This window comes from Lagopus muta, chromosome 21, assembly GCF_023343835.1.
Source record: "Lagopus muta isolate bLagMut1 chromosome 21, bLagMut1 primary, whole genome shotgun sequence".
Taxonomy (NCBI): domain Eukaryota; kingdom Metazoa; phylum Chordata; class Aves; order Galliformes; family Phasianidae; genus Lagopus; species Lagopus muta.
This window is the reverse complement of record NC_064453.1, coordinates 3,355,599-3,368,460: the sequence shown is the minus strand read 5'-3', so window position 1 is coordinate 3,368,460 and position 12,862 is coordinate 3,355,599. Positions and strand designations below refer to the sequence as shown.

Here is a 12,862-nt window from a genome sequence, read left to right as displayed (position 1 = left end):
CAGATTAACAATAGGCTTCATGTGGGCTTCTGAACTTTGTCAGCTGGCAAACACTACAGCTATCCCACTGCTCAGTGAGCCTAAACCATTAAAAAAAAGATTTTTGACACAGACAGACCTACTACATACACTCCTAGTAGGTGGGTGGGTGGGATTTTCTTGCTGGACTTTCGATTTTTTATTTTTAATTTACCCATCATAACGATTTCACTAGACTTCGGCTAAAATCACCGTAATAGGCCATCTCACAGGGTGTTCTTTTGTCTACTCCATCCCAGGCTCTCGACACACCAAACTCACAACCCCTTGAAAGAGCAAAGACAAAGCAGCAGCAGCATCCCGGCACGCCAGGTCCGTCGTGCAGTAACACCAAGGCCTTCTCTATCTCTTTCTTTCTTTCTCACCGAACAGGCCCTTTTCGGGTCAGGAAAAGGCAGAGCCCAGGGGCCGCAGCTCCCACACCCAGCCCTCCATTCGAGCGCCCGCAGCGCATCACGGCGCGCCGCCCGCTGCCGGCAGAGCAGCCCAGCAGCCCAGCGAGGTTTTGAATTAAAAGCAGCCGACCGCCGCGGCACCGCGCCCTCAGAGCGCGCCGGGAGTTCTTACAGCCGCCGAGCTCGCCTCGGGAGCAGCCCTCCACACTCACCCGCCGGCGAAGAGATGCAGCAGCGTGTTCTCCTGCGGGCCGCCCGCCATAGCGCCGCCGCCTCGGGCTCCGGCTGCCCGGCCGGCCGCTGCCAGCAGAGCCGGGTCGCGGCGCGCGCACGTGACGCCGGCGGGCGGCGCTCGACGCGTCACACGAGCGCGCGCGACACGTCGGGCGGGAAACAGCTCCTACCGGCGGCCGCGAGGCGGTTCTTCACAGCGCCCCCACGCCGCTCTCTGCGCGCGCGCAGCTGTGGCGGCTGCGGCCGTTGATGCAAACGGCTCTTCTGGTTTTACAGTCAGTGAGAACATAGGAAACACCTTCGCCGTTTCACTGATCCAAGAGCAGAAAACACTTAGGTGTTCAAAACCTGCAGCTTCCCACAGCCCTTGGCACACCTGGATCCGATCCGGGGCTATTTGTGCCCTGGCGGTGATGGTTAGCACACTCAAGGGCACAAGACACAAGGCTTTTTCAATTCTCGTTCCCTGCAGTCAGTGGAAGAACTCTGGGCCAATGCAGTGATTTATGCTCCTCTATAGGAGCCATCAATTTATGCGCTGTGGGTGAATTTCACAGCCAGGACATTTAGGAATGTCTGGCTTCTTACATTAAAGCTAAAATCCTGGAGAAAAGATTAAAATCTACAAAAAGACCCCAAGTCTGCACATTTTTCCGTATACACAAATGTTCTATTATCCGTGACAACGAGCTGAACACACAGCCTAACTGCAATTGAGATCCAGACATGAACTTCACGCCTCTGGCTTGGCACAAACTGAACTTCCAGCCCCAACGCTGAGCGATGCAGGAGTTCAAAGTCTCTGTGTGCACATCCTCAGGCTTTCCTAATCGGAGGAAAAAACGGCTTAAAACCAAGAGATGGAGCAGACCACAGTCCACAGCAGGGGCAGTGCTTTTCGGGAGGACCCCAGTCTCCAAAGACAGTCCTTCAGACCTTCCTGTGTCTTTGTGAGGTGATGGTGATGAACACCGAGGTGCTCAAAAAGAACATCTACCTCTGAGATCTTGTGTGGTGGCTGAAGGGTGACGGTGCACTGAAGCCGAATTAATCTAGTGGGCTGTGTAAGGGTTTGCTGAGACTAAGGAATGAACACAGCATTAAGCATCTGAAGCCAAGTCACTGCCCAGGATATCTGGCCCCGGCACAACCTGGAATCCTGAGGATCCTAAGCTGCCATCAAGCTCCTGTAAAGCTACTCTTTGTGATAATGTAGAACATAGACCAGAGCTCCAGACAGTGGCATGGATTTGCTGTCAGTATTTCAAGCAGCCAGGCCTGTCAAAGGGTGAGATAAGAACTTTCTTTAAAGTATAATCCCAGCAGATCAGGCGAATTCATCTAAGAATAGAAAAATCTGGTAAGCAGATGATTCAGAAGAGAGCTGGCAACCTTGGCAGGATCATCAGGAGGCAGATGAGTCCATTAACATCTCTCTTTTGTTCGGTGGAAGTATTCATTTGGCTGCCACATGATATTTGGAGGTCCACATAGTTTGAAGTGCCTTTTTCCAGCCAACAAAACCACTGACCTCATCACACTGACAAAAGCATACAGGTAGGCATACACATTAAGACAACATATCCATGGCACCTGAAAACATCAGTGCCACCACAACTGGCTCTGTGTACTTCTTTGCTAAGGCTTCCTATCAAACAGAAGTGGTGCATATTCACATACAAATAACTAAGGAGTCGCATAAGCACACATATACACACAGTGAAAGCTGGGGTGTTATTTTCTTTACGTGTACCCATAAATGTCAAAGGTGCAATTGTGGGAGCACTGGCCTCTCATATTCACGCACATGGAGCACTCACACATACAAACACACACATGGACACAACTTGGCCAACCATTTCCCCACACGCCCAACCAAGAAAAGCTCCCCCCGCATTAAAACCAGTCTCAAGCCGCAATTTTATGTTCCTAGTCCCACAGAAACAAAGCAGCCCTTCTCACAGTGCGCACATGTGCACAAACACCCATCTGTGGAGAGTTGTGATGTGGCAGGAGGTTATTTCCAACCCACCAGCACACTTGGGAAAACAGCTCCTAGATCAAATGGGTTGGTTAAGCCTGAGCAGGTTTACAGCATGGAAACAGGAAGCCAGACCTGAGGGACAGAAGAAAATCTGTTTGACTTAAGGGGCAAAGAGGAAGGAGAGGGAAATCAGTGTTTGTGAAGAGCAGTGAATGGGACATATGAGAGGTCTGGTCAGCTGTTTCACAGGCACAGAGAAATGGGGAAATCTGATCCTGCAGAATGTGCGCGTGCAATAGGTGCCCTTTCCCTCAGCTTGTTTTCTTCTGTTGCTATTCCTGTTCCTTTCTTCTTTCCCTGCCCTTATGCTGTGTACGTTATGCAAATGTCACTTGGTAGCTGGGCAGTGGGCCTGTCTGCAAGGCAGAGGGCAGAACAAGAGCAAGAGCAGCTGCCAGACAAGAGGGAAGAGCCAGAGCTCTTTGTCTTGGGCAGCAGCCCACACAGGGAGGTGTGAGGGAGGCGTAGCTCAAGACAGCCACTCGTCGAACAGCTTCCCAGAAAACTGCCTGGACAAGGACTTCTAGCAGGGCTGCCTGAGCCCTGAGACCTGGGGAAGGGTATGTGCAGAGCTGAGCTGTTTTTGAGTTGGATCACTGACTGGCATGGTGGGGCTACGTATGCAGGAGGCACATCAGGTTGTACCTCCTAATATTAAAGCTGTAGGAACAGATTTCCATTTCCTTTGTCTCTGTGTGAGCTAGGCTAAAGTAGGACAGACAAAGGTCAGCAAACCTTATACTGTATATAGCCTTTGGTCCAAAGTGTGCTTCGCATCCTATAATGTCTTACAAATGTTAAGAGAATCAGCAATAGAAAATATCCATAAGGGAAGCCAGCCTCACAGCATCTCCCATTCACCTTCTGTGTGAGATTTATCAGGCCTATAAAGAACTTTTTAAAATACTCAGCTCTTGCATGCATCTAATCTGAGTTTAGCAGGTCTTTTGCTAGCTTATTGAGCAACAACTTATGCTATTGCATGGTATTCCACTAGGTGGCAAATTATCATTATGAAATTTACTGCTTACCCTGTTTACCATTGCCAGCAGCAAAGCGGTAGAAAAGACCAATCTAATTGTGTTGTCAAGCTCAGTGACGAGTTTGTTACACACAGCCAGGTGCCTTGACCTAGCAACCTGAATATGCACAAAGGTGTAAGAGAAGCTTGTTTGCCTGGAGACCGCTGCCACCCAACGTAACAGCTGCTTTACTGAGCATGGTTAAAGGCTCCAAACATTTCTGTCATACGTTTCTGCATCGGTTAGAAACATTCCTGGAGAACTGTTAATTCACATTTATACCAGAGGGCCAGAGGAGGTAGAAAAATTTCCTGGAGAAATATATAAGCTAAATTTGCACTGAGGTGCCTGACTTCCAGATGAAATACTTGCAGCTGTGCTTTTCTCTACCTCTCGCTCCCCAGCAGAGAGCACTGTAAGACCAAAGTTAGAAGCAAAACCACCTTGGGGCAGTGAGGCACTAGGCACGTAAGATTGGTCTTTACCAGATCCTGTACATTTTTTCTGCCTGCAACTCGTTTTGCCTATATTTGACTATCAACCTCTCTGGACACTTTGAAAGTACCCTGTCTTGTGGCTCCTGTTCCTGTCCATGAAACACATCTCAAAGGAGAGATGATTTCTAAAAAAGCATAGGTGGCAATAATTTTTTTTCTGAAGCTCAGGAAAATAAAGCCATCAACACTGTTTGAGCACCTCACTGGTTTAAGCTGGACAGCAAAAATATCACTTGCTTTTTTGCTGTCATCACCTTTACTCTCATTTTCCTTTTCTAGGTGGAATGAAGAGGTATGTCGGCTTGTATCTGCTCACCCCAAGTGAGTGGGCTGGCTTTCCTTCCTTCTCATCATTTTACAGAATAGCTCTGAAAACAGGAGAAATATTTACTTGTTATGTGCATGTCATCCAATCTCTCACACCGTTTCACATGCTGTGGGATATTGTTAGAAAGTCAATCTCTTTCTTGGTTCAGCAGTCTGCTGAATTTGAGGTTTTGGCACACTAAGAGGTGTCTGCTCTTTCATCACACAGAGCCTTTCACCTATGGGAGCTGACACAAAGAGCGCTGCAGAGTGCAGGTATTCACTCCAGGAGCTGTGACAACATGCAGGGAAACCAAGGAGGAAGACCGGTTTTGTGGTTATGCTATGACTGTATCAAAGCAGCAGGAGAGATGTGGGAAAGCACTGTGCTCCAGACACTGTTTTTATAGCATGCAGAATATTTCTAGGGAATTTCATGACGATAAATGTGCACAGAAGCACTGTGGCCTCAGCAAATCAGACACCACAGGAGCCACATCAGGGTAAGTTCCTGAAGTACTCTTTTGCCAGTACAGCATGAACCCAACCAGGAAAGGGTAGAGCTGGCTGTTCACGGGACTTGTTTTGTCTGGTGGCTTCCTACAAACTGGAGCGAGGACTCACCAACTTGTTCCACATCATTAGCAGCTGGCAGGTTCCCAACCATTACCAGCCTAGTCTGGATTCCACCCAGCAGCTCTGAGATGAAAGACACCGCAGCACCACTGCACTCACTGTTTTAGGTTCTAATCCAGCTCCCACTGCAGTCAGTTACTCTTTTTCCACTGACTGCAGCTGGAGCTGGGTCAGACATTTCTGTAGCAGTTTTGTCTCAAGTCCTCAGCCTGATGAAACACTGCTAAAAAAGTCCAACACAACAGATAGACGCCTGCAATTTTGCTATTTTCTGGCATTCAGTTTAAAACCAGCAAGACAGATGAGCAAGATCACAAGGAATTATGTTTCTTCCCTGAAGATACTAAATGTTTGAACTTAAAGCTGTCAGAGCACCTGGTGAAAGGAATCTGGAAGGGTGCAGTAAGTGGGTGTCTATCACAAGGCGGATACATATCTGAAACTCCGCTCTATTCCAAAGTGCATCCCTGCCAGGAGCACCATCAAAGAAATACCTCTGGTGGTGATGAAGACAGTAATAGCACTCAGCTGCCCTAGGAATGGCTGAGGTCATTGCTCATAATTCGAGGGGTGCTTTGGGAGAAGCATATTTCTAAAAGAGTATCCAAGCCCAGGGCTGAAGGAGCACGCAGGACATGTATTTTTATAAGCACAATAAGGAAACATTTCACCTGGCTATTCACTCTGTCATCAAAACTGTGTCAAGAGTCTTTTGAGTGATTTAAGTAGCATCCTGAAGGCCCTAAGTGTACACAAACAATTTGAATTCCTTCTACCTGCTGTATGGTGCAATTGTTGCTCTTGTGTTATGTGGGGAAAGCTAAAACACAAAGGCAGCCAGCACAAAGTGAGCAAGCAGGGATGAGGCCAGGGCACGGACTGGCTTGCCCAAAGGTCAGCTGTCCGTCGTAATGTGTGTTTCCCAGTCAGCAGTGCTTAGACACTACAAACAGAGAAGCCTGGGCTGCTGCAAGTCTTGGCTGCTGTTCCTAAACATCTTGTCACTGCTAAGACAGACTCAGTTCCACTTTCAGGACCCTGAGGACAGACAGACTCGAAGCAGCTGCTACCATTTTAAATACTGTCATGCAACCACTGCAGGGCTGACCCAATACCAGGAGCGTCAGACTGTCAGCACAGGAACAAGATGAGCATTTAAGAGAATGAGAAACTGGGTAAAATTAAAAACGACAAAAGAAAACCAGTTTTTTTCCACATAACATGGAACTGGATTTAGGAGCTTGTGGTAAGAGGATGCCACTGAAGCCAAGAATTTACAGTCTTTTGTTTTCTCTCTCTGGAAGAATAGGAGGTTTAATTGGCTGGAATGAGTGACTGAGGGCTGGGAGAATCCTGAGTTAACTGGGAGACTGTGAAAAGACTTCCTGTGTACCACCTGGCTCAGTGCTGGAGGAGAGTGCCAGCCACTGGCTGCAGGAGGAACACCTCCATGTCTGCCATCAGCATAAGGGAATCCCTGGGGTCTTGCAGCTATGCTTATGCTGTGGGCGAGGAAAATCCGTAGCACCTCAGAAATTTTCCATTTAAAGGCCAAATGAAATTCCTAGAGGCATACCAGGAGACCATGAGAGCCTCTTCCCAAGAACAAGCTTCACAGAAATGCAGTAGGTGAACACAGTTCCTCCACCCATGGTGGTGCAGTGCAAACTTAACCAATAGAGCCAAATAAAGGCAGAAAGAATCCCGAATTCTGGGGAAATGACATGGAGAGCAAAGGAAAAGAGGAACATCATCCCTCTCTAAGAGCCCGCTTTCCTTCATCCCCATAGTCAGTATCTCTGCAGGCAAGACTAGGCCTAATAGGAAACATATGGGAGGACAGCCTGTGATCCAGGGCTCCAGGACAAGCAGCTGAACCACTGAGGAGCTACCTGGACTCCATTCAGCAGTGAGCTCAGCAATCAAACATCTCATGAATGGGGAGTGGGCTGGGTGGGAGAATTAAAAGGTACAGGGTTCTAATTCAGTGATTCCCACCCTCCCAGGGCAACACGCCAATCTGAGAGGAACTTTCCAGCTCCAGCACAGCAAAGTGTGAGAGTCACTAACCCTGCACAGCATCTTCCAGGCAACATCTCTCCTTTTACCTCCCTACCCAAACTGTGTAAGGTGGACTCATACTGAGCCACCAAAGCACCAGTGTCCTAGTCCAGTCCATTCTCAAGCCCTGAAGCCTTAAGGTGCTTCCATGGAGTGAATCTGCAAGCAACAAATCAACAGCAAAACCAAACGCCCTTGAACTTTCATGGAACTAAGGCTGAGTTTAGGGGGTAAAGCTCAACCCCTCTACAGAATTTGCTGGAGGCAGATTCTCCTTCCTCCCTGAGGACAGCAACTACCTTCAAATAAACCCTTCATCATCCTTTTCACTCCATCTTTTTTCGTCTCTTTCCTTCTCTTTGGATTTTATTCTTTTTGTCCAACCCAAATACAAAACAATTGTTATCAAACCCAGCACTCTACAATTAAATTAAATAAAGCTAAATATGTGATTTAACAGGCCACAGCATCGTGGTGATAGACTGCATCACCTACATGCTCTCTCTGTTCTCGTTGTGGAATTACAGCAGACACAAGGTGGGGAAATTTTCCACTATGACAGTGATCTACATATCCTTTTTTTTCCTGTGTTTGTGCTTCTCTGCAATTTAACTAACAAAATATTTATAAGAATGCAATAAAATATGCTTCATCTCAACAATACCTCTCACATCCCAGAATTTGCACATCATCACTTGATTGAATCTTTCCCTTAGAAATAAAAAGGTTTGAGAGGAAAAAAATAATATAAGTAAGGGTGGAATGCACAGAGGAGATGACCTCAGTTACCAAACACTCTGCTGTTTTATTAGCTAACATCAGCAAAGTGCCTAGCAAAATGGCTGCCCATCCCACCAGATTTATTACCTTCCACATATGCTTTTTTATTATCATTAGCTTAGCTTTAAATGATCCTTTCCAACTTTTCCTGTCTCTTGATTTTTGCTGTCTTCACTCCAGAATTAAGCAACAAATTTGCAAACAAGCATTTTCCAAGCCTTACGATGCAAGGTTCCTTGAGTAATTCCAGGGCTCCTTCCTTTACCTCTTCCTTGGACTAATAGCCCAGGATTTGGATTAAGTTTTATAGAAATGAGAGCTATGGTTCAAACATATGTTTTCCTGCATCTTTTTTATTATTCAGTGGATGAAGGTTTTCATTTAAATATGCTCTGAAATGTAACAATGTGGATACAAGAGCAATGAGCCAATACAGATCTTAGGGTATAGCAATAAATCCCACGAAGACTGGGTGTCCTGTTGTTATAGCTTTATCAGCCTTGTGTCTTTTCCCATAAATCTGACACTGCTGATCACCAGATCCTTCCAGAAACCCCCCTTCCAACTCCAGAATAAGTTGTAATGCCCTGAAATATCTCAGGATTTCTCCTGAGACCAAATCCAAGAAGAATATACAGGTCAATGAGTTTCCAAAGCCGATTTTTTTTCCCTTTGTCCTGATGCTGAAGGGCTCCATTGGTGTCACTGCTGTAATGAGCCACCTCAGTCACATCACCTCCATGTAGTGATATTTGCACAATCAACCTTGTTAATCTTTACTGATTATGGCAGCCTCTGAGAGATGGGACTCTGCTCACCATCAGTGAGAGGTTGCACTGTTGTGTGCGGTGCCTGCAAGACTTTGGAGCTCTTGAATGTTAATGATGTACACCATTATTACAACTCCACACTTCTGCACAGACACTGGAAGAGCTGGTGAGCCACCAAAGCCTGAGGTGCCCACAGCACAGAGACATCAGCTGGCTCCATTTCTCCTTGCCAATAAGCCACAATAAATGACATGGAAGGGGTGGGCTGCCACGGACCACAGGGGTTCTGTCGGCAGATTTATGCCGTGGCTGCAGACAGCCTGGATCAAGCTCTGTCCTGCATGTGGTTAAGAGAAAAGCAAGGGAAGGAGAGAGGAAATGAACACAATAGAGAACTTGAAGTAAAAGCATTTTATATCATCTCCTATAAAACAACCCATAAATCCCTGCCCTCCTGCTCCACCCCTCACATGTTTTTCATTTTACTGGCTGGCTGAAAAGCAGAGAAGTATAGGGTACAAAGCACATATTCTTGGTGGGAGAGGCTCCCCCCTTTTCTCCACACTTCCCATTTATACCTTGTCTCTATGCCTACAGCACAGCATTCTCTTCTGGTGAGTAATCAAAACATAGAGGAATCCAACATCTCTCTGCCATCTGCATTTCTCTAATTCCTCCCGCTTAGGGACCTCGCTCCTATCAGCATCCTGACATGCCTGTGCCCAGTGAGAGGAAAGGCCTTTGGGCAGAAGAGCTGGAACTTCTTAACCACCAGGGTAAACCCCTGGTGACTGGAGCCCAGCAACAGCAGCAAGGCCCCCAGGCATGCAGATGCGTCCTTACTGCGATGGTGTGGAAGAGCACTACAGACAGCTGCTTACAGAACAAACTGGGCTTAGTCAGGGCCTTCCTCTGCTCAGTGGGCTCACAGCTCTTTGCAGACATTCATTCCCTGGTTGATGCAGCTGCCACTGAGGTTTTCTGCAGAGCATCAGAACATTTCCTTCTGTCCTGGAACTGACTTATTCAAGTAGCTTTTCTGCATAGTGAGTCTCTAATGCCTCAACAGAACCTGACTGCTCAAAGCTCTGTATAGATGCTATTCATTACTTTTAGAAAAGTTTTATAAACAAAGATTCAATTCCAGCATTTTCAGCTATTCTAGTTTTGCCACTAGAAAGAAACTCTCTGAGAGATGTGCAGCTCAAGAATCCCCTTTTCCGTAGAGGCACAGCACTCTGACATGCTCATGGAGTTGCAATGCTGTCATTGCAAGCACAGTCTTTAAGGGAAGCTTTCCTCCTTGTCAACAGAAGTCACAGGCAGCAATTAACTTCCAAGATCACCTAGGCTTTATTCCTCGTTTCCAACCTCCACCCCAAGCATTCCTCATTAGAAACAATGACTCAGTGTAATTCCAGGAGTCATCTGAACAGAGAGGAGTGAAAACACCTGCCTGACTTACACAGCAACATAGGCATGGTTTTTTTTAAACATGCGGTAGTACAAGTCCAGAACATCTTGTTCAGAGACAGAAATCTGGGGTGGGTTTATCCCAGCGTCCTCTGCCTCACTGGGTGGGGAGTGACACCAGCTGATACTCATCTTCTCCAACCTGCTGATGAGATACACCATCAGCCCTGGGCTGTGTCAGACTTCAGTTCCAGCCCTTCTGGGAGGAGAGCTGGATTTTGTTACCATGGCAGTCTGGCATGCAGCAGACCTGGTCTTGACTTTGTGCATCTGTAGGAGCTACTCAGGCAAATACAGTTCAAAGCTGGGTGCAGGTGGAGGGAACGTTCTTTAGCATCTCACTGTACAATGGATTTTGCATTTTCCACTTCTCTTGGTGCTGCTGGGTGCCATTCCAGCTTTGACACAGCTATCCAAACCATCTGTCCACTGCACTGTGCTAACTGCCATCCTAACACCCAGCTTTTGTTGGCCTAGCAAGTAACAACCTGCTGGTGTTTCCCCTCAGAACCACTTACACATTTACTAATCTTAGACCTTGCCATAAATGGATTCTGCACGTGGACCTGTTGGCAAACTAGGGAGTTCTCTATCCTCTTCTTGTACCTCACGCCTGTCATCTCCAGATGTGGTCCTTCAGCCCACGCTGTTTTCTAACACGTTGGCCAAGAATCCCTAACGGAAATGCTGGATGGGCTCTATCTGCCACCACAGTTGTGATTACTTTTCTTCTGACTCTCAGGTTGCCAACACAGTTTTAATCTCACAGTGCTGGGTACCCTTTGAGTACCCAGCCCATGATGTACGTGGCTCACAGCCTAAGGGGATGAATTATATAAAAGAAGATAATTATTCCTATATTATAGATGGGAAGGGATGTGTGGGAGGAGCTGGCAATCGGCTGACTGCAGTGTCAGGCAGCGTCTGATCTTAGGGTACGTTGGCTGTTGTGAGAACACGCATTGGCAAAATGTTACCCCACAGCAAATGCCATTATTTGATACAGCTCATACTTCTTTGTTGTCTCTGACTGAAACCGTGACAAAAGGCAAAAGATGAGTATGAGTTAACTGGGAAGCAGCAGCGGCATAAATGGGTTTTAAAAAGAAATTAGTCACTGCATGCAAGGCAAATGGCAGCCTGTTGATATATCCCACCCAAAGGGGACTGAAAGAAAGTGACATCATGCTGCTTGTCAAAAACAATCCAATCCCTCCCATGACTACCTAATGCTACATCTCCATCTGTCTGGAAGCAAGTCCTCATTTCACCACGGCCAGCTTTACTATAGAGAAAGAACAGTGCTGGTAATTTTAATACTATATGTTATACAATCTACCTTGGCCAAGTCATTTTCCAGTAAATCTAGGAGCAGCAAGCAAACACAACGTCCTGCCCTGTAACATGTCTGTGATACAGAAAGGCTGGGTGCTTAGGAACAAGTTTATGCAACTCTAAACACACTGCAGAAGAACTTAATTCATCATGATAATTCTCTTGTGTCTTAAGACCTAGTCAGGGACCTGGATCCCCAGTGATGATATCTGCCTCAGATCTGCTGTTTGGCTTGTGTGTAACACCTTCAACTAACACAGTTCAGACAGGCAGGGAAAACTGCAGCAGTGGTCCCAGCAGTACCTGCTGCATCCTGTGCATCTGATGAACCATGCTAACACCACAATTATCACCTGGGCAGGAAGGGCTGCAGAAGATTTCTGTCTCTCTTTACCTGGAACACAGGCACAGAAGATAAGGAAGAGAAGCAGCCACTCCCCCACAGACTGCTGCTCTTTTCTCCCTCTCATTTCTCCAGCATCTGAAAATCCAGGGTCAGCCTTTTTGCTTCCCCTCTGAGTTAAACTTTTGCCACTGAAAATACAAACGCAAGCCATGACAGAGCCATGCCTGGTAGCACCAAGGCTACTTCCATGCAGAAGGTTGTACTCTGTTCCTAGCTACCAGCATTTATACCTACATCCCCAAGCACAGCACTAAACCAACATGTGGTACTTGCAACCTACCCCAGCGCTTCCCATTTCTTTTGTTGTTCATTTCAAGGATGAACTCAAAAATTAACCTGTCACTGATTAAAGCTCTGCAAATCTCTTGGGTGCAAGGGACTCAGATTTCAGCTCAGAGACTGGAAGCAGTGTGCTCAGAGGCTCTACTGCCTCCAGAACAATTGGGAAACAGCCTGTGTGCAAAGTTTTACTCCTCCATGTATTTTGTGGAGCCTCCTGGAGCCTGGTAAAAGCCACAGACAATACAGAGATGTGGCAGTCAGGAGCAGGTGGCTGGGTGTGATGCTGCAGAAGGCCATCTGAAAGGACCAGGGCACCATGGTGCCTCTGTCTGGGTGTAGTTTGTCAAGAGCTCTGAGCACAGGTTGAGCTTCAGCCAATTTGGCTTGTACAAGTAGGTTTTCACTGAGGATTTTATGGGGCTCCCTGGGACAATGGGCAGTGGCAGCCCCCTCTCCCCTGCCTCATCGCTCCAACGTTAAGTTATTTTACAATTATTATTTGAAGTCAATGTTTAGCTGTTGCCCAGGTAACAGCTCAAACATGCCTCACCTCATGGCCTCCCTGCAGCTTCGCGTGGCTGC

At 47.0% G+C, this 12,862-nt stretch overlaps 1 protein-coding gene across 3 annotated transcripts in view; it reads right to left on the bottom strand.

Annotated features, from left to right (window-relative positions):
* Nucleotides 1-12,862, bottom strand: part of SLC25A33 (solute carrier family 25 member 33) — a 52,827-nt gene that overhangs the window by 17,708 nt on the left and 22,257 nt on the right. The window contains exon 1 of one of the 3 annotated variants that reach the window (XM_048968010.1): nt 647-771. The exons of the other annotated variants lie outside the window; for them this stretch is intronic. Within the exon in view, the coding sequence (XP_048823967.1) occupies nt 647-696 (50 nt within the window). The 5' untranslated portion in view covers nt 697-771. Of the gene's footprint in view, nt 1-646; nt 772-12,862 lie in introns of those variants that run through there. 3 annotated transcript variants of the gene reach the window in all.